This window comes from Centroberyx gerrardi, chromosome 24, assembly GCF_048128805.1.
Source record: "Centroberyx gerrardi isolate f3 chromosome 24, fCenGer3.hap1.cur.20231027, whole genome shotgun sequence".
Classification (NCBI taxonomy): domain Eukaryota; kingdom Metazoa; phylum Chordata; class Actinopteri; order Beryciformes; family Berycidae; genus Centroberyx; species Centroberyx gerrardi.
In genome coordinates this window covers 16,642,520-16,665,367 of record NC_136020.1, presented here as the reverse complement: position 1 = coordinate 16,665,367, position 22,848 = coordinate 16,642,520, and the positions used below count along the sequence as shown (strand labels likewise).

General features: G+C 42.0%; 1 protein-coding gene across 2 annotated transcripts in view; it reads left to right on the top strand.

The window, feature by feature from the left end:
- The window catches only part of tbc1d22a (TBC1 domain family, member 22a), a 127,870-nt gene extending 105,536 nt beyond the window's left edge, over positions 1–22,334 (top strand). For both annotated transcript variants that reach the window (XM_078282084.1, XM_078282085.1), the window contains exon 14: positions 21,704–22,334. In XM_078282084.1, the coding sequence (XP_078138210.1) occupies positions 21,704–21,832 (129 nt within the window). In that variant the 3' untranslated portion in view covers positions 21,833–22,334. The remainder of the gene's footprint in view (positions 1–21,703) is intronic.
- Positions 22,335–22,848: the final 514 nt, after the last annotated feature.

Sequence of the window (22,848 nt, the reverse complement as noted above, 5' to 3'; positions counted from 1 at the left end):
TACATAAACAAGTCAGATTTTTTTGTTATCGTAAATAAGTTGCCATCAGGGGCTGGAAGCAATGGATTGAGAATCATTTTGTTTTTTTGTGAGATAGGCCAGATATCTTCCTGGTTTATCGAGGGTTAGGGTTATCGAGGGTTAGCTAATAAATCAGGAATTAAGTGAATAAAAACGTTCAAATTCTTTGGTGAAATCTGATATAAATGTGTGGTATTTGAGAAGGGTTGATTTCAGCCTCCAACATCTTGATGAAGATGAAGCACCAGTAACTTTATATCCAAGACCACACTCACATAGTCAGATATGATTATATTTGTAATACGAACTGAACGCAACAAGGTCTTATAGGCATAAAAAAATAGTCTATTCTAGTGTGACACTGATGGGGTGGTGACAAAAATGTGTATTCCTTATTTGAAGGGTGAAAGGCCCTCCAAACATCTATTAACCCCATGTCTTCACAAGTGGTATGTTTTTCTGCCTAGAGTGTGGTGACACACTATGGGGAAACTGTCTCCAAGAGGATTCAATATACTTATAATAAAATAAATATACTTATAAGATAATTAAAATCCCCTCCCACGATAGCATTATCTGCATTCAAATCATATAAATCTACAAATAATTTGGTGAGAAAATTGGGTGGGTATAGGCTGGGGGATGGTACATAATCATAATGGAGATCTTCTGACCTTGTAAGACAGAAATGATGGGGATAAAATTATGTACCACCCATAATTGTCTTTAACACTATTTGAAAAAAATGGCTACGTCTCCACTTTTGGATATTAATGATGAAAAGAACGCCTGCCCAAACCCTCCCTGTTGCAATAATGAGTGTTCCTGGTCATTTAAATTTGTTTTCTTGCAGCAGAGCAATGTCAGTATTCTCTTTTCTCAGGAAAGAAAGGATCTTTTTTTCCCTTTTGATGGCATTATGGACACCTTGAACATCCCATGTACAGACAAAGCTTCCTACTAGCAATTGTCCCAGATCTGACTCATACACACATTCTGTCCGACTGTACCACTATATTTAGAAGAAATTAAAGTGCCGTGTAACTGTCTTATCCGATCCTCCTCATTGTTGCCGCGCTGGTACCACCAGTCAAAACTCTGAACAAGAGCTATATTAAAGTATGGCATGCGAAAAAAACAAAGGGCGGTTTCCCTGCCAATTAACAAGCAAGGGATTTCAGCACATCCATGTAGTAGACTACTGCATGTCAGTATTCGTTTGTGAAGAAAAGAGTAAGGGCGATCAACAGCAAAATAAGTATCATCCATTTCAACCAAAGTGAGTGAACTTGCATAAGATCACACACAGCAACCAAAGAAATCCAACATAGGCTGGATGGGCTAGTGGATAGAAAGGGAAATAAAAAAAAAGAAATTAAAATAAAAGGTTAAAAGTACAATACAATATTTCATTCATTCTTTACATTCTTATCCTTGTAGAAAAAGTTAACTTTGCTGTTATAAGCTAATATGTCAATTATTACCATAAGCTCCAGCACTTATACTTATACTTGCACTCCAGCAAGTATTGATGTATCCAATATGCAAAATAATGAGCGTTGTCTGAACATAGCATGTAGGACAAAGTTACTCAAGAGAGTCAATAAAGGCCACCGCCTCCCCCGGTCTAGTGAGCTTTCTTATGTGCCCCGTTGACCGTGACCCTCACTATAGCCGGGTAAAGTAGCATGTATTCCATCTTCATCCTCCTAAGCCAGGTCAAATGCCCTTTGCTTCCATATGACCACAGCAGAGTAATCGTGGAAGGAGGAGACTCTGGGGCCATCATGTGTCAGTTACTCACTGTTGGATCTGGCGTGCTTGCTGGCCGCATCCATAGCTTTCTGTTTCACAAAAATAAATTATGGAAACAGACAGTTGCCAGAAGGGGATACTAGTTTCAGCCTGGTTTAGGAGCAAGAGAGCTGTGGGCTCTATCCAGCTTCATGCGCCCAGCCTTGGTGTCCATGTTAAGGTTTTCTGGGATCCACCTCTCAAAAATCAGAGTTAGATCCTTCTGTACCCTCTGGGAGACCTATAATGCACGCGTTACACCTGCAACCACGATTGTCTGTCATCCAGATGTTCAGGCATAGTTTGCACCTGCCTCCAATTTTCGTATTCGTACCTCATATGCAGTGCTTGTGGTTTCCATCACCCCAATTTTCTCCTCAGCCTCTTGGGCCCATAGCCCCAGTCCCTGTATTTTAGCTGACTGTCAATTGCCTCCAACTCAGTATAAATCTTACTGTGAGTCTCCTTCACAGTATTTTCAGTCATGTTCTGTATGGCTTGGAAGAAGCTTGGATCAAGTGCCGAATTGCTAGCTAAAGTGTTAACAGTGATCCTTGCATCTTCGTTAGCTGACACAGCCTGGGGGCTTTCCGTCACAAACTTTGTCTTTGTGGGCATTCAATTCAATTCAATTCAAAAAACGTTATTTATCCCCGAGGGGCAATTCCTGAAGCAGGCATAGTAAAAGGACACAACAAACAGGACATATAAGACAATATGTCCATGCTGTCGGATGATTTCATAAAGTAGGTGTCAAGACTCATTGTATTAACTCTTACACTTACACTTCGAACCCACTTTCAAGCTAAAATATGATTTTATGTGAAAAATGAAGGAAAATGCTACCCAGCTTGCTGAGATATGGTGTTCACTCTTCGACGGCATCTTTCCCCCTCCTTGTATTCTCTCTTCAACTCTCTTCTGTTTTGTTTGTCTCCTCTCATTTTCTCTGTGTTTACGCTTGTGTGTGCCTGTGTGTGTACCTGCGTGTGTGTCCCTCAATTGATTTATATTGTTTACAATACCCGCTGGTCCTGTATTATCTCCTTTTCCTCACAGACATGCGCACACACTTACATTAGATACACACTCTCCCAACTCCATAGAGTTTTTCCTACTGCTTGGCTTGGCATACAGACTATCAAGTGATGTGCCAAGGGCAAGGTATCCATCCTCATGAAGATGAGAGGAGAGGAGAGGAGGGGGGGAGGGGGATAGGGAGGAGAGGATTGCGGTGGTAAGGAGAGGTGAGGAGTGGGACGGGGGGGTTGGAGAAATAAGAGAACAGAGCGAAAGTTGGAGCAATAGAGAGAGGAGCGAAAGAAGAAAAGTTAATTAAGATACAGAGGATAATTTGATTTCATGTGGAAGCCGTGGCCTGCCACACCTTTATTTGATGGAGCACGAGTTCTCAATACTTCTCATGACAAAACTGTGCAAAATAGTGTAATTTACTCAAGTGCAGGTAGGGAATGATCACAATAGCGATTCTTGTGAATTTCGCCAATATTGCTCATTTGGACATGGAACCCTCAGGTGGACAGATTGAGGTAAAGAGAGGTAAAACAGATGAGAGTACAAAATAGTAGCTTCGGGGGTAAGGTGCATAGCGTGTACTCAACGTTGACATTACAGCAAACCCCCATCCCTCAATCATTTCTGAAACTCTCCACCGTGTAATAAATCAGAAGAAGGCTTCAAAAGAGACAGTAGGCAGAGGGTTATGGTTCCAGAGAACCTGGATTTTGGATGGGGGTAAGCTAATTAAAGCTGATTCACCCACTGAGTGAGACACTGAAGGCTGTTGGAGCTTGAAGATGAGACATCAAATGACTCATCTGTTCTTACTTTCATACTCTTCTCACCCTCTCTCCTCTTTTCTCTCTCTCAAATTTGTGCTCAAGTGAATTCAGTACTTTGTTTTTTTTTATTCCATTTTTGATTGAACTAAAGGTGGGAATAGGTTTATAAAATGGCTCTCTGCAGTGTTCTGAACTACACACAGAGTGAAAGCCTTAAATTCCTTGCTAACTTTGGCATAGTGGCAGTGTGTCCACTCTTGGGTTACATTGCAGTGTTTCCCACAGGTTGACAATTAACTTGTGGCAGTGGTTGTTTAGGATTAATTAGTCTACTTGTCCTTACCTACAGTGAGAGCGGTGTGTCCAGTGGAATCCAACTGGTGATCAGGGGCAATATGAAATTAAGTCTCTGCACTGCACTCATGTTAACTTTCTGAGTGTTGAGAAGTGTTATAAATCTCTGATTAAAAAGTTAAGTTTGACTTTAGTTTTCACAGTGGGAGACTCCGATTGAGGACAATGCTACTGATCTACTGGTCTGTGCTTTGCCAAATGACAAACATGACATGATGCTCACATCAGGCGCATTAGAGATGCATTTAGATCAATTTCTATACAATGACCAACATTTGATTTTGTGCCGATATTGTGGTGGTGCGCCACAGATGAGCCTATTGGTGAAAGGTCCATGTGTATATGGAGTGTCATTCCAAAATGAGATATCCACCATTTGAAAAATGTGACAGCAACTTTGACAAATTGTTGACATAAATATATAAGATATGTTGACATAAATATATATAACATAAAATAATTGCTCACCCCCCTCCCCACACATCTATTCATCTCTTCACCATCAGTAAATACCTCTTGATTTAGACTGCTGACTGAATTAGGGCTTACGGTTTAGTCTCATTGTCACATTTTAAAATTATGAGACAGGGGAATGGGGAGATTGAAGGTGGGGGGAGGTGGGGGGGGGGGGGGGGGGGGGGGGGGGGGGGGCATTTGTCCTATGTGACCATGCATGCAGTAATCAGACAGTCAATTCATCAGACTCTGCATGTGTGTTTGTGTTTGGAAATAGAGAGGGATAAGTTAAAAGTTGACTGGGATGAATATGTGTTCTGTATGTGGGACTGCATATTTTGTCCTTGCATGTCCAACTGCCGTGTTTTACCAAGCATCTTTATGTATCTGTCTGTACAAACAAGTTGCTGTTTTTCTTGTATCCCTCTTAGGAGTGTGGTGTCTTCCCTGTCCCCACTAAACCCCCACCCAGCCGTACACATGCACACACACATACACACCCATAAACAGACACAGCCAAATGTCATCCTGGCATTTCCCCCTGACCAGTATACAGCAAATGAGCTCTCATTACCTATTTGTTTATGCCTTCACGGGGTGGCTGTTGTCTATGCTTAATGGAACACAGATGTCCTGTGTTCGTGTGTGTGTGTGTGTGAGTGTGTGTGAGTGTGTGTGTCTGGTTCTGTTTGTCCATGTTACTCTGACTGGATCCATATAGGTACATAAAAAATGTGTGTATTTCTGAGTCGAGCTTACAGTAAGATGTTCTCTCTTTGCAATAGCAGTACGCTGACTTTAGAATGTTATTTTGAACTTTTTACACCCAAAGCAAGCTGTTCAACAGTTCTTAACGATGAAATGCGCCCGCAACAAGTCAGTTTTTTTATTTATTTATTTTTGGCTTTTAGCTTTGAGACAGAGATGTTCGGATTCACAAATTGATCTACCAAGGATAATCCAAATTACAAAGTCCTTTTTAGGGTAATGTTTTTATTCCCCTTTGAAACACATTGGTATCAATGGGGAAAGCACAGAAAGGGAAAGATTTCTTCTCTTCTCAGCTCTAGTGGTTTAATTCCAAGAGATTTCTGCCTCTGATCCACTGAGCCTTAGAGTTCAAACGTGGGCCTGCCAGGTTCTTAAGGGCCTGTTGAACAGCTCTTATCTCCACACGCTTCACCCAGCAACCCCTACGGCATCCCATCCTCCCTTTCTTGTCTGTCTTTCTCTTTCTTTCTGTCTTCCTCTGTGTCTCTATGTCACTCTCTCTGTCACTCTTGTCTCGCCTTCTGTTACTGTTGCTGCTTCTGTTCCTTTTTACTCCCTTTCCTCTTTCTTTGTTGCTCTCTTTTCCTCTCATTTCCCTGTCTCTGTGTTTCTTCCTTCCTTTCTTTCTTTGTTTCGTCCTGTCTTGCTTTCTTTCTGGCTTTCTCTCTCACTCAATCACTGACTGTTGCTCTCTCTCTCTCTCCCTCCCTTCCTTCCACCCTTCCTCCCACCACCAGGCAGCAGAAAATCTGAAGCACTTCGTACTCATTATTAACATCATACATGAGTGGAGGCGTTTTATTAGGAAGACAGGGCATATGAGGTGTTGGCAGTAAAACCAATGCCTTAGCCGACCTTAATAGAGTTGAGAAAGTCTGTTGAATGTAATCCATCACTAATTACCTCATCGTAGTTTGTAATAAAGCCATTTTCTTTAAAAGTAGAGTTCCTCGGTTCTCTTGTTTTTTGGATTACTTTGTGTCCGATAACTATAGGTTTTCTTCCACTCAGCATGTTTATAATTCATCCAGTATAAGTAATAGAAGATATTTTTGAAAAATATCTGAAATCAAGTGACTGTATTCTAAAGGAACTCTAAAGCACATGGAAACAAATACACACACACACACACACACACACACACACACACACACACACACACACACACACATACACACACACTGCCTACAGTATAATAAAGGTTTCTAAACTGTGCTCATCAATCTACTTGTTGTTACAGTGCATTGCCATTTCAATTTCCCCAGGCCTGGAGGGAAGATAGACTGGTAGCAGCTAGTTAGCACAATACACCATTTACAGCTGGTGGTTTTCGTTTCGTAGCTGTGAATTACTTTGTGTGTGTGTGTGTGTGTGTGTGTGTGTGTGTGTGTGTGTGTGTGCGCACAGACAGTATTGTGCTATTCCTGGTAGTGGTGCAAAATGCCTTGCGGTCAGACTTGGGTGGATGCTGAGCGTTTGCTTTTGCCTGTCCAGAGGTCCTGATGAGTGGGGTCATACTCGTGATTCATATACGCCAAGAGAGATAAGTCAAACTCTGCTAAAGTGATTGAAAAAAAAGAAAAGAAAATACATTCACTGGCTCACACTGGTTTGTTTGAGTTCAAGGTACGGCAGATACGCCCATTGAGTCAACAGTGTTAGATGTTTGTTGCATCTTTTCTGGAAAAACAGATCTGCATGCTACTCTGTCACTGCCTTGTCTCTTGATGCAGAGAAGGCTTTTGACTGGGGAAATGTGATTTGGTTTTGGCCCTCTGTTCAGGAAATGGATTGATATGTTATATTCTGATTTGAGAGCTGTAGTACAAACTAATGGCATGACTTTGCCATTCTATAAGCCGTCTAGATAGACAAAACGAGATCCTCTCAATTATTGGGCTAGGTAGTGTTGGAGCCTCTGTCAGTTTCGATCAGAGGTAACACCGGGTTTCAGGGAATCTGTAATGAGGGGAGAGTCTAAGGTTTTCTTTTATGCGGACAATATTTTATTAGTAATTCAGAACCCTTTGTCATTGATCCCACCGTTGAAGACTGAGGATTTTAAAGAAGGGCAGTCGTAATATTTTGTGAGCTCAGTGTACTTCGGAATTGAAATGCACTGTGCTGATTTTAAAACAAATGGAGGAACGTGTTATCACAGCAAACACTCAGCAATAAGAACTGAACAGGATTAACTGTATATGTTCAAAAGGGAGGCTCAATGGTTGGAGAGACTTATATCAGTCACAGGTTCAATCCTCATGACAGCCAATGTGGGCATCAAGAGCCATGTGTTCTGTTGAACTCCCAAAAGTTGCTCACTCACTGTAAGTCCCTCTGGATCAAAGTGTCAGCTAATTGTCTATAATGTAAAGTGTAGAGGGAGAAGAGCAGCTGCATGATGAAGTGTCGGCGAGTCACATGGTCGGGGCCCTAAGAGCAAACGGGGGGGGGGAATGATTTATTCTCATTAATAGTTTTAATTAAAAAATACATGCAAAAAGTAATTTAAAAAAGGATAATTCATTCATTGTTATCAAACTTAGTAAGGAGAGTAATTGTCATTAGTGTTAGTGCGTGATTCTCCTGTCCTGTTTGTGGGATTGGATTGGTTAAGCTGCTAAATGAAAAGCAGAGCCTGGCACTCCCCAAGCAATCTGCCTTCCACCGTTCCACCTCAGCTACCTCACTACTGCTAACTGCAGGCCTGGACCGCACGGATAAGTCAGCACACGCACACACACACACACACACACATTTTCATGCATTTTCTCTGTCACTCACTCATAGACACAACAGCACAAACAAACACGCGCATAACCATAAATTCTCTCTCTCACGCACACACACCCATCACCATACATTTTTTCACACATTCATTGACTACCTGTCACACACACTCGCATTCACACACACATGCACAGTAATGGGGGAGCCATGAGATATTACGCAGCAGTGTGGTGGCAGTGCTGCTTTTGGGAGGGCAAGCACACTCAGCGCCATTTCCCATTAGTCTGCACCTCCAGACACCAACAGAGCCACTGCAGAGCTGCTCTCTCTGGTTTGTAAGTCTGCATATATGGAGCTGCTTGATTGTAGAGCTGTAACTGGGCCTGGAAATTTGAGGGTGGACCAGTCCGAACTTGGAAAAACCTCAAGGTTCAAATTCAGCAAATAACCATGATTTTACCACCGGAGCTTTAACCAAACCAATGCAGCCATACATTCAGGCAGACCAGGGTTCTTGTTGAGCATAAATGTCTACTTGTTATGTACGTCAGAAAAAAATTGGATCATTATTACTTTGGCAATTTAACCATGTTGCTGTTTTTCTCTAAAGATGATGTCAAAATTGGCATCAGTACCCATTCTCCAGTGCAAAGCCGACAAAGCATCCAAAAGTCAACATCTTATTGTAGTACTTGAGAAATCCTGGCTGCACATTGCACTGCGGGATAGACTGAGAGGGCTATTTCACTTTGTTCCAGGCGGTGACCATCTTTGTGCACCAGCTGAATTGGACAATTTTTTTTGTCAATATTGCAATGGTTTTGGGTGCCGGAGCAGCAGACACTTGCACTGTCTTTACAAACTACCCTTTGCTTTTGTATATACACTCACCGAGCACTTTATTAGGAACACCTGTACACCTGCTTATTCATGCAATTATCCATTCAGCCAATCATGTGGCAGCAGTGCAATGCATAAGACCATGCAGATACAGGTCAGCAGCTTCAGTTCATGTTCACATCAAGCATCAGAATAGGGAAAAAATGTGATCTCATTGACTTTGACCGTGGCATGGTTGTTGGTGCCAGACGGGCTGGTTTGAGTATTTCTGAAACTGCTGATCTACTGGGATTTTCACGCACAACGGTCTCTAGAGTTTACACAGAATGGTGCGAAAAACAAAAAACATCCAGTGAGCGGCGGTTCTGCGGACGGAAACGCCTTGTTGATGAGAGAGGTCAGAAGAGAATGACCAGACTGGTTCGAGCTGACAGAAAGGCAACAGTAACTCAGATAACCTCTTTACAACTGTGGTGAGCAGAAAAGCATCTCAGAATGCACAACACGTCGAACCTTGAGGCGGATGTCACTTTGGTAGCCGGTTGACACTGAGCTGAAAGCTGATACCTACCCAGTATTAGTATGTTGTTCCTAATAAAGTGCTCGGTGAGTGTATATAACATTTGCTGCACTATTTTCCCAGTCAGGACATATTTCTGTATATTCTCTGCATACAAGTCAGCATATATGACACATAAAATGACAGTGATGTTGTGAACAGTAAAGTGAATATATTGACGAGGTGTATAGATTCTTACAATCCACATGTACATGCCAGGACACATCCTGTACATATGTGTGACCTTTTGTAGACTTAATGTGAATACGACACACATTTTGCACATAATGTATATTGGCTGTAAACTCGCATATCAGATTTCATACTGCATACATATTGATATATTTTATGTTTTTCCTCTGATTTCATACTATATTTGTAGTATGCTTTCATATCCTACATATACTGCACTTACTCTAATAATACTGCAATCCATATGTTTTCCCATACTTCTCATTCATACATTCTACCTAACATGTTCTGGTATTGAAATTGTCAGTTGTGTATGCTTATATAATGTCTATTTTCTATATCTTTGTTAATATTCCAATTTTTTTTCTCTGCTGTATCACATTACTCGTTAGTTTCATCTTATAAGCCCTATAATATAATTCATAAAATGATGAAAATAATAAATAATAATAGTAATAATAATAATAAAGAGAATACTAAGTGAATGGCAAGTCTGGTACACAAGCTTCCATTAGATTCGGCATGTTCTAGGATATTAGACTGTATTTTCTGTGATATTTAATTTTCTGTCTGCACTGGTGTTGAAAGGTCAGGCAGCATGCCCATGCGTGTGTGCATTCACAAATTAAAACCAAGAGCATGCATGAGTTTTGTCAGCGTGGATTTCATGGCTATAGATGTAACCTCCTGATCACAGCTATCTAATACTATTTCCCTGAGATTTCATTACTAAGCGCCGTCGAATAGCCCCCATCCTGTGGAAACTCATTTGGAGAGTTAATGTGAGGCCAAGCGGTTATGTGGATGCAAAGCTATTAGTTCTGTGTAAATGGAAGCTCAAGAGTGTCACTACACTTTTCTCCTCGACAAGGAAGAGAGCTGTAGAGGGAAAGACAAACAGAGATGGAGATAGATGGGGAGAGAGAGAGAGAGAGAGGGAGGGAGACAAAGATTCATTTTTACTTTAATTAATGGTGTGTGTGAAACTGTGGACCTTTGTAAATGTCAGCCTCTGTCCTCAGATCAGTTGTGTGTGGAGAACGCCTTGGGTTAGACTGCCTAGGCAATAAGGAAGAGGAGAGCACTGCAGAGGAACCCGAGTGCTCTGGAAATGTCAGCGTTATTTCAATCACCGTGACTAGGAACACAACTTTGTTTAGGATTAATTTTTATATTGTAGAGAAATATTGCTGCCGTTGGAAAACCTCACACAGTGGCTAGAAAAAAAGTTTTTTTTACGCCCCCTGACATTTTTTCATCATTTCAAAAGTCAAGTCATGTATCCAGTGCTTTTGACAAAGAGGTTTGTCACAGAGAGCTTTACAGAAAACAAAGGACACAAAAACATGAAAACAAGGATAATAAAAACAATATAGTTTCATAATGCATTTGTTTGCGAGTTATTGTCTGAGATTGATGCAATGTTGTGTTGCACCCATGGTTTTTATTTTTAAATTATTTCTATAGTGATGGGAGGGTGAAACCTCAGGCGCTGGACTCAATTGCCATCTAATTGCATCCTGTGTGTGTGTATGAGTGTGTGTGTGTGAGAGGGAGAGAGAGAGTGAGTGTATTACTGAAACATCTACACATGGTACATACTCACTACTCCCAATCTACATCAAATCTTTTATGTTATGTACTAAAACTAATAGGTTGTATAAGGAAAAGTATTTGATTTGTTACTGATTGGCCCAGAGGGGGACTGCATCATTCATGAGGGACAACATGTTTACTGTTTCCTTGTTTCTATTAAGCATCTTTATGGTAAAGCTTAATACTGGATGTGTTTTTGTTGTCCAGCACCGTGTGCACGCGCATGTTTGTTTCTGTGTGTGGGCGCTCAGATGAGCTTGTTCACTGCATGTATGTGTGTATACCTCTTTGTGCACCTGCATGTGTGTGTATGAGCAATAGCATATCCCCATTAAGATCCCCATCTTGCAATATGAAGAGGCGGGCACCTCTTCTGATTAATTCCATACTTTCCTCCCATTCATCAAGACAAGACCTCCTCATTTTCTTCCCCAGAACTTCACTCCCAAACTTGGCTTGCATTGAGCGGAGCCTCACAGGGGCATACAGCTTCCCTGATGGATGGCACTGTAGTCCATAGTGTTAAAAGTGAGACAAGCCCACCCCCGGTAAACAACTTTTAATAATCACCCCGTTGATTGAGTGCTGCGCCCGATGTGGCATATGAATCTATTCGTGGCAAAACAAGAGGAGGAAAAGAAAAAAAATGAGATGAAAACAGAGGAGTTAATATGGTGGAAGTAATTATGTACCCCCACTGCACCCTCCTTTTCATTCTCGGATCCTTCCTTGCTCGCTCTCCATCCACCTACATGCTCTCTATCACCGACAACTAAAGTTCAGTTTGCGGCTAACTTGCGTGGGCTTCTGTGCTGAATTATTGTGGTGTTTAGATTCTGATAGGAAAAACTGCTTGGTATCAGTCATGGTATGTCATTGGGTAGACATAAAGTGTGTGTGTGTGTGTGTGTGTGTGTGTGTGTGTGTGTGCATGTTGTGTTGAAGGACTGAGTTGTGTTCCCCCTCCGTTGATCAATGCACATTATCAGAAGTTTGCCCGCTGCCTTTGCCAGTAATCTCCTAAAAGCGTTTACCACTCTCCAAAACAGTGGTGTGTGGCGTGATTAGCCTGCTGTCAAAGTGTCATTACTAACATCATCATTGGCTGTGAGATTTATCCACAAGAGTGAGAAAAAGAGAGAGAGAGAGAGTCAGAGTTTTTTTTGGCTCTTTTCACCCTCAGAGATAACGAAGCACTCTGGCTGTCTGACTGGCTCCATCAGCCCATGAGCCAACTGCATGCCCCCTCACTCAACTCAGTTCAGACACAAAAATGCCAAATAAACAGCGATATTGACCCACCCATAAGAAATAAATAGAGTAGCAAAAGAGAGGGAGAAATAGATTTCTAAAGAAATGAAGAGATCCAAGGAGAGGAGATTCGAGGACGAGGCTGGGTCATGAACTCTGTTAGACATAAATATTGAATTTTGAATTTGAATGGTCTTATACACAGTGGAAGCAAAACCTGAGCCATTTCTGCACTTGGGTTTCTTCAGGGGTCATGAGCTTGTCATAAGGGTGGCAATAACCTTTATGAACTTGGCAGAGGGGGATGGCTGACTGGAGCTAAACTGTTAAGGCAATATTTTCCTTTTGCCTGTTTGAAATGATCAATATTGAAAATTGTTTTAAATTTTAGGTAGTGACAGTGGATGCACAGGGGGCAAATGTTGGATATTGACTGCTCCTGAACTCTGGTGGAGTTGTGCATGCTGAAAAGTGAGACTGTTCAAGCAGAGTGAAATATCACTTTAAATGCTTCAATACACAGAAGAAGTACAGGCAAAGCTGTTTTTGTACTCGGATTGCTTCTGGCTGCATTTTTCCAAGGTTTATGAACTTGTCATTCGGCTGGCATTGACTGGTATAGATTTGGCACAAGGCTAGGGCCGGCTGACTGGAACTATGAACTGTTGAGGGCAAAGAGAAGATTAACCTGTATTGATGTTAATGACACCAGAATTTCAGCCATGATCACTGCCTGTATATGAACTTGGAAGAGAGGATGGATGGATGGATGGATAGATTCTTAAACTTTTCTGTTTTCACATTGACCCTCCCAACACAGGCACATTCTCCCTCCCACATACCATTGTGCAAATTCGTCTCCTAGAAGAATCTCAAATTTTGCCATATTTAAGTTTGATACTGTAATTGATCTCTGACTTTTGTCCTGCTGCAGTAAATTACTCCCTGGTATTTTATTTTTCATGTTTTAATGCAGTGTCAGAAGGAGAGGTTTGAGTATTCAAATTACTATCCTTAGCACTAAACACCCACGCCTGTAGTCTCCGTACATATTGACATCTTTTAACCAATCAGACTCTTTCATCCACTCTCATCCTCCAATCCCATCCATACTCCTACTGCTGCTAGCTTACAGATATCAGTTGTTTTTCCCACCGCCCCACTCTTCTCCCTAGTTTTCTCGCTAAAGGGCAAGGCGGGACACCATGACCGACTTTGGTCTCCACGGTCTTGGGCCGACATTGACCTGTTGCAAACAAGCCAAACTATCCTGCAACTCAACTCAGCAGCTAAATTTACTATTCTCTCAACAATATAGTGTGGTGATAACAAGAAGCTCATCTTCATGAAAAGCATACCAAAATACTGTACACGAGCAGTACTTTTCGGGGCTAGAAGGTATTTTCAGAACAACAAAGGTTGTTTGTTGATTGTTGCACCTGAATCATATTTTAGCTCAGCTCAATCTGTCTTGGTCAGATGTTTGGCACAGTTGCAGTCATTTAATCTGCTATAGGCATTTTACACTTTGGTACATAATGCATAATGCCTCAGAAACCAGTCTCACCTGTTCTAACATGTTGATCTTTGCCACAACATAAACAGCATGTAAACCAATTAAACCAGTTCTGCAACATGCTGATCTGCAGCACAACAGGAAAAGAATAAAAACCAGAGTCATAATTTATTCAACATGTTGATCTGACAACAGATCACTGAATCACTGAACCCCTACCAGCTCCAAGGAGCTGTTCTTTAGCCGACCCTGCACTCTGACATCCCTGGAGGGGTGCAAATGAAAACAGACTTTCCTCAGGGAAATATGCTAAAGAAGATCAATAAATTACCACACTATTGATAGAAACAACATTACAACCAGTCTAACCAGTTCTGCTACATGTTAATCTGCATCACAGTCTTACCTCTCTCTGTGCTGGGCTTTTAACAGGCCAGCCTCTTACAGCACAACTTGGCTATACCCACCCTGTGTCAGCTCTTACCTCCACATGCTACAGTGCCTCACTCCTACGTTAGCACCCACTGTTTGCCAGAGTGCCCATTTGGTGTAATTATACCAGCTACAGCAAGCTAATAGCCCTGATAGAGCAGTGCCTAGGCCCATTACACCTCAGGGTGCTGCAAAACACCATTACCACCACCAGCTACCTGGAGTGTTTGTGCATGTAGGTGTGTGTGTATGTGTTTGCATAACTGCATCTGCGTGTGTGTGTGTGTGTAGATGTGTTGGTGTGTGTTGGAGGTGGAATCATACATGTCAAAGAACCACTACAATTGACCATTGCCATTTTAAGCTACGGACGTGTGTGTGAGACCCACCACACCTGTCATCTATTCCCCATTAATTTCCCCATGGCTTTTGCGGCTCGCTGCTGGGAGATGTAGTTGACACCACAGGGACAGACAGCAAGACACTTCACACGCCTTGGGCACTCTCATTGTACTCACTTCACTTAGCACCGTCTCATTCTGCCAGCAAATAGCCTATTTGGTTCACAGGTAGAGTGGGCTTTGGTTTGTGTGTGTGTGTGTGTGTGTGTGTGTGTGTGTGTGTGTGTGTGTGTGTGTGTGTGTGTGTGTGTTCAATAGAAGCCACCATTGCGGATAGCCTCAGTCAATGTGTTCTTTCCAGTAGCATTTCTCTCTGACTCTTTCAGATGCTTCAGCTCTTATAACTAATGGTCCTGTGTAACTGAGCAGAGTCTCATCCAACTCATTCCTATTCAACTTGGTAGCAATATGGCTCTAACACTGCCAGGAGTAGGGGTTCAATTCCCTCTGCAGATCAATGAGTAGAGCGTGGCACCAACACTGCCATAGTTAGTGGATTTTATTTCCCTGAGACCACCCACATTTATAATGTGTGCACTCATAATACTGTAAGGTGCTTTAAGTGCCCACCAACTGTTATCTATATATGCGGCGGTGATAGCCTAAATTAAACGGGTTCAATTGATACCCTGGACCTGCTGGGAAAATGTAGGTGGGGGAAGTAAATGAGAATGCTATCACCTCACTCACAAACTACTTTCGATGTGCCCTTGAGCAAAGCATTTACCTGCGGTCCAGCCTCCAACTGTGAAGCAGAGCTGGAAAAAAAGTGTATAGAATCAACTCACCCTGGTTAGTTGAAGGTAAAAAAATAAATATACACATAGCAAGTACATTTCATCTGGCAGTGGCCTTGGCTCTTTCTGTAACGATTATGTTATCCCATTCTCTTCCCAAGAAAGAGCGTTAGCACTGACTCTATTGACAATCTGCTTTCCCCTCAGTATCAATAGCCATTAAACACTTTAAGCCTTGCCAGGCGTGGGAGATGGAGAGCTAATTGCCTTTTTTTGTGGCTTACTGTATACAGTAATGGTGGATCAATGTGTTTGTTAGTATGGTGGGATAAATGGATATCCATGCCTGAATAACCACAATCACCCACACATATAACAAGCCTAGCTACATAAACTCCACACACACAGACACACACACATGCCTGCACAAGCTCCTTACTGTATCATCTCTTTCATTCCCCTTCTCTCGTATAACACAGACACACACACCACAGCAGACATCCATAGAATCCTATGCAGCACACACACACACATACATGGTCTCTCTTGCCTACTTTCAATCACTCTCTCTTTTTCCCTTCTCCACTTTTGCACACACAGCCATCACCACCCCCACTCACATATGCTAAACATACATTGAATCTCATGGATTGCACACACTCTCACTTACTCTCTTCTTTTTCTTTCACACATAACCACACACACACACACAGACGCAGACTCGGTGCCTCTCAGTGTGAAGTGTTGCCACCTGTGTGGAGTGGAGTCAGTGCAGCATTCCCCCCTGACAGCTAGATGTATGTAATTAAACCATATTAAAGTCATTAGCCCAACAGAACTGATAGCCAGCAGATGGTTACAACGTAGAAATATGTTCTTAATGAAGCTCCTCAGTCACTTTGGGTGTGTACTTGTGTGGTTAGGCATGCGTGAGTACACAGTGTTGTTGTGTGTGTTTGTGTGTCCGTGTGCGTTTGTGTGTGTGTTGCCGGCTGGATCACTCAAGGCAGCACTTGATTAGACGGCGGTTGGTCTTTCTCCTGTAGCATAGCAATTAGCGCCTATCGTTGATTTATACAGATACGGTAGCGCATGGTAAATTTCCCTCCCACCACTTATTCAGTGACAGCATGCCATTTCTGTGACGCTGGTACTGTCTGAAGGCCAAGATAGTCCACAAGGAACTGGTAGTATATATAAGTTCTGGATATAAACTCACCATGTTAAGATCAAGTGTTTTTTGCCTGACCAAGGCTTTACTTATTACACTTAATTTATAGACTTTTAACTCACACTGAGTTGATAACTCCTCTTAAAGTATAGTTCAGCCCCCAAAAAAATACAATTCAGTCATTATCTACTCACTCCCATGTCAGTCAGAACTCCATTGAAGTTCATAAGCAAACCAAGCACACAGCGAGTTCTCAACCTTCTCCCGAACTGTTGAAGTTGACAGGACCATCTTTTTACAGCTCCAAAAGAAAGCAGAAAATGTCCATCAAATTTCTCCAAACAGTTTGTGCAGCATAATCCATTTTGTAGCCAAACAATTACACTGAGGGTCCAAAAGTCCAATATTTACTGCATTATCTCCTATTTAGCAAATGCTGCTTTCAAATGCAAATATTGTAATTATGGGTAGAGTGCATTTGAATGACCCAATCAAGTGGTTAATACGACTGGGAAAGTCTAATTTTACATGATACTCAACATGCCAAGATTGCTCACTCTTTGTTTAACTTTTAGGTATCACACATACAACTCTTAGCCAATACACCTATTAAAATATCAACTGCATACTGATGCGAATATTCTCTGCTTCATTCTGCCGTTCTAGCACAAAATAACCGTATCACTTTGTTTCTAAAATAGTTGCCAAAAAGCCTACTTTTGTTTCAGGGTCCATTTTGGTTTTTTCTGACCAAAAGTATGTGAAAATGAGAGGAGTTGCATTTGCGGCTTTCAAACTCAGAAGTAGGAGCTTACGAGGAACACTTGAAGGCAGCAAGACTCTTCCACCAGATCGCTGTAGGGCATATCTAGGAGATAATGAGATAAATATTGGATTTTTGGACCCACAATACAATCATTTGGCTACAAAACACTTCATTGGAGAAATTTGATGGACCTTTTTGTGCTTTTTTGGAGCTGAAAAAAAGATGGCTCTGTGAACTTTAATAGTTAGGGAGAAGGCTGAGATGGAGCTAGGAGGGCTAACTCGCTGTGTGTGTGTGTGTGGTGTTCCTACTAACTTCAATGGAGTTTCAACTGACAAGGGGGTGAGTGGTTAATGACTGAATTTTCATTTTGCATTGAACTATTCCTTAAGTACATTATTTATTAGAGATTTTTATTGCTTACATTGTATCATTATTTATGTAGAATACTTCTCCATAGGTTAATTAACAGGTTAATACACTTTAATAAGGCCATTGTAAAGTGTTAACTTATTTTTCCTTGAATGGATGTCTTAATTGATTCCTGTAACTTTCTTAGAGAGCCTTCACATATTATAACTGCGTCAAACCTGCATCACTGGTGATGCTTCCACCAGTGCCTGGAACACCGTTACCTCAGCAGCAATTCAATTAGGTCTTGATTTTTCTACTTTGCCTTTACTTCTGTTTGGAGATAGCCTCATCATTTTGTTTCAGGTAAGATAAGAAATGGTGAAATCAAAATTTAATGATCCATTTTCCATGGGGAAAACAGATCCGGTTAGCTCAACAGAACATCACACACGTCTCCTAACTGCATTTAGAGACACGAAGAAGAGTTTTTCCTCCATCACTGCGTGGAGGCTGCACAGCATACGTTGCTCTCACGTTAACTGTAATGTAGCCATGATACAGCATTGTTATTCTATAGGGAAGCTCTCCCTCCTCTGAAAGAGCCTGGGAAGTACAGTAGGGGAGATACGTGGTGTTTAGCCTCCAGGCATCCAGGACCTTTGGGGCGGTGCATAGATATCACTGCCACATGTTAAAGGCCTGATGGGAGAACACACACACACGCATAAATGCATATACATACACATACATGCAGATATGAACACACATATACTCACAAATGTACATACTCATATACATAAATACACACACACATACGCACAAATCCATATACACACGCACACTCAGACGTACACAGACACACACATACACACACCAGTCAATACATATATGAATTGCACATTTGACGGCTGACAGACCCATGAACTATACATGAGCAAATAACCTGCACTCCGACACATGGAATATTTATGATGGCTGTATTTTAAAATTATTTATTTTCTCTTTTACCTGCTCTCTCCGTGTGTTCTATTTAAATGGACCATTAGCTATGGGTGATTTGTATTCTGCCCGACTCTCCTGACAGACGTTTAGCAGGATGTCTGGAGTTTGATGGCATTAATAATGTTATCTCACTTTCTTTTGGTATCCGATTGTTTTCACATGGGGAGAGAAACGGACACATACACACCACACACACCCACTCACGCTCATATGCAGTCTGTCAGTTGTTAGCATGGAAGTTGGTGGATTTTGAGTTTGTGCGCGCGTGTGTGAGAGAGAGAGAGGGTGAGTGATAAAAGGGGAGAGTTGGTAGTGATGCTTAAGTGAATACAAATGAGAGTGAAAGGCAAGCAGAATTCTGATCACGCTCTTTTTCTCTCTCCCTCCTTCCATCCCTCAGAGTAAAAATACTTCAGAGAAGTGTGTCTTTCTAAACCAAGGGGGAAGTCAATGGGTCAACTTTTCAAAGTCAAGTTTCAGGTCATGTTTTTTAAAGGAGCATCCTAGGTTATAACGTTGTGTCTTAACTGTAGAATTAAGGAGGCACTGGAGTTTGACAGTGGCGATGCACTACAAAGTTTTAAAGGGATAATTTAAGCCCATCTGACTGATTGTGAAGTCTTTTCAGTCCACCTGAAAAGCACTTGACTGTGTTTTGTTTTTTTAAGATACTGGAGGCAGAAGTTGTTGGCCTTTTTTTTACCAATGCTTGTGTGAATCAGCGTAGCTAAAACAATTTCCTTGAAGAAACATTAAATGCAGTACACTCCAAACAGATGCCTGTTTACATCATCATTTACTGTATCGGTAATGGATAGGAATTTTCAAAGAAATTGTTTTCAACCCAGTTTACCTGCACTACAGTTACTTCCAAGTGCACATAACTACTTTGCAAAAACAAAAAAAAGTACTTTTCAGGAATGAAGATTGCTTACGTTTTCATCGATGTCCATGAGATACTACAATAGGCTTTCATTTAACTAAGAAAAACAAAAAAAGGGGAAGTTATGTGGTCTTTACCTGACAACAGCGATATTTCAAAGCTGAAATTCAGTTGTGTTCCGCTTTTTAAATTATTCCAAAAAAAAAAAACTTGCATAGCTGCAGTCTGATCTGTAAAATTTGGCCGGGACGGCGGCTTTAAGCTTAATTAGTTGAAGAAATGTTTTACTTTTCTAGCCGTACTTGGAATACAAATGGCTTTCGTTGAAAAGTCATTGGGGGTCTTTTCACTGGCTCATTAAAAACGGGTGAGGGAGGAAAAAATTAATGGAGCCAAACACCTCCAATATAATACGGAGCAGACTAGAATAATAGTTCAGTGATATAGTAAATATCCACCTTAAGTTTAGTTTGACCTCCTCAACAACTGTAGAAAGATGAGGGTAGAAGGGAGTATGAAATCGCAGTAGCACTTTGAAACGGTGCTAAAAAAGAGGTTAAGAATACAGTAACACCACAGACTCATTATATAACAACCTAACGCACAAATAGAATATTTTTTGTAGCGGGGTCACAGCCTTTCAAAGTGCATTGGAGAGGAAAGCAAGTTGCTCAGAGGTTAGATCAGTGTCGACGCCAGAAGACCCACCGTGATTTGTCCTTCCATGTGATTATCAACATCATGATTGGTTGGAGAGCCTGTTGTCGCAGCAATGATTGTGGCCTTGACGCTGTTGCTGAAAGCTCCCGAGACACTGATCCACAGCGCAAACACACACACGCACACACACACACACAAACACACGCACACAAACAATCAGTCTGTCTCACTGCTAACCAGTCTCATTCCCCTTTGAGAGAGAGGCATTAGTCTGGGAGATTGAACTTGTGTGTGTGTGTGTGTGTGTGTGTGTGTGTGTGTGTGTGTGTGTGTGTGTGTGTGTGTGTGTGTGTGTGTGTGTGTGTGTGTGTGTCCCGTGCTGCTGTCTGTCTGCTTGCTAACACAGTAATGTACAGAAGAGGAATCTGGGGAAAGGCTTCAGCTTGACCGAATTGTAGTTGACACTTTCTCTCTTCTCTCTCCTGCTTTTCTCCTCCCCCTTCCTTTATCTTTCTTTCTCTCTCTCACACGACTGTTATTAAACCACCTTGACTGAGTTAATCACATCTCTGTCTCTCTCTCTTTCACACACACACACACACACACACACACACACACAGGCAGATAGAAAGTGTGACTGTGCTATCCTCACAGTATGAGGCCTGTCTGCTACACTAACATTACACTTTAGGATGCAGATGCTATTGTGAGATTCAGATTCAGTCCACAACCGAGCCTGAGGGGTTTACTTTTTGTGAGCCCAAACGCAGCTGAAGCCCAAAACTGGTAATAATTTCCTAACAAAGTTACTATCGATATGTTTCTAGTCTAGTCTTGTTTTATTTATATAGTGCTTTATCACAGTCAAGTCTCAAAGGGCTTTACATACCATCATATACATGTCATATACCATACTCCATCATACTACATCATAAACATCCTATACTAGGTCATATACATACTTTCTTTTATTTTTACTACATCATATACATACTATACATCATATACTATGTCATATACAACAAGTTTCAATAATATTTGAATCTGATCCTGACATAAATCCGTGCTGCTGAGTTGAGAAATTCAGGTTGTCGGATTCTGGTGTAAATGCCAAGCTCTATAATATACCGCTTCACCTATTGCTTGCTTATGGTGATTTCTCTCTCTTTATTCATCTCCTCCTCTAACTTCCTCTCTGTTGAGCTGTTGCAGATTCACCTTTGCTGTTTTCTGGTCTTCTCTCTTCTGCGTGCATTTCTTCTCTTCGAAAACCCTTCTGTTTTTTTCTCTCTTCTCCACTTTCCTCTTCTCTGAAACGTTTTTTTCCTCTCTCCTGTTTCTTTTCTCAAAATGTTCATTTATTTTTGTATTTCTTTATCTTTCCTCTAAACCCTTTTTCCTCTTTCTTCCAACAGGGCCTGATGATCCTCCTGCAGAACCTTCCCACCATGCACTGGGGCAACGAGGAAGTGAGCGTGCTGTTGGCTGAAGCCTACAGGTTGAAGTTTGCCTTTGCTGACGCCCCCAACCACTACAAGAGATGATCAGCGTGGCTCTTCCCAATCGCTCCCCTTCTCCTCCCGCCCCACCCCACCCCGCCCCGCCCCACCCCGCCCCACCCCACCCCACCCCACCCCGAGCTACTGAACTTAGAAGCCTCTCTTCTTACACTGAAGGATCGCCCCTTTTCTTAACCCTGCCTTCCCTCATCGCCCATTGGGCCTTTCAGCTAAGAGATTTGAATCAACCAATGACTGAGAGGACATGCAGTGTAGCGTTGTAACAGATTGATGTGGAGCCTTTTTATTCTTCTCTGATCTCCTCTGAAAAGCCACATGCACACTCACGCAGTGCATAGCAGACCTCAAAACCCTCTTCTACATTGGAGACCACAAGGCGAGGACCCCTCGTTGGAGCTGGCTCTTCAAACTACAACCCCGGGCCTGATGCAGGACTGAGAGATGTTGCTCAGCGCTCCCTGGGATGGTTGTCTGGCTCAGAAACAGCTTCCTTTCTGCTTATTCTTATTTTCAAGATTGCTTGTTGGCCCCCCCAAGACAAAAAGGCAACCATTTTCAATTTACCAGGATAAACAAAGATGGCGAAACAGCTCTGCGCTAGATGGTTTACATATCCCACCCACCCACCCGCCACACCATAACCTGAAGGAACTTGACCTCTCTTGTTTTTTTTCTCCTGCACTGTCAGGAGGGAGACAGATGGTTGTTCTTTATGACAAACTAATACACTAGGACTTTACTAATGAGAAAGACAGAGAGACTGTGAGTCAATCTGTGAGGAGAAATGACTCCCTCCTTCCACAAAACACACACACACACACACACACCAACTTCACCCACCCCCTCCCTTATCCCATCCTCCCACCTCCACCCCCACATTACAGGGTTTCAGTGCAGGACAAACCGCAGTAAGAGGCTGCAGGTCGGGAGAGTCAAACGTATGCAGATCCACATCAAAGGCAGTAATGAGCCATTAGGAGCAAGCGAGCCGCGTATTCCAACTCATTGGGTTTTCCTCCTGACCTGCCTGTATATGTAGG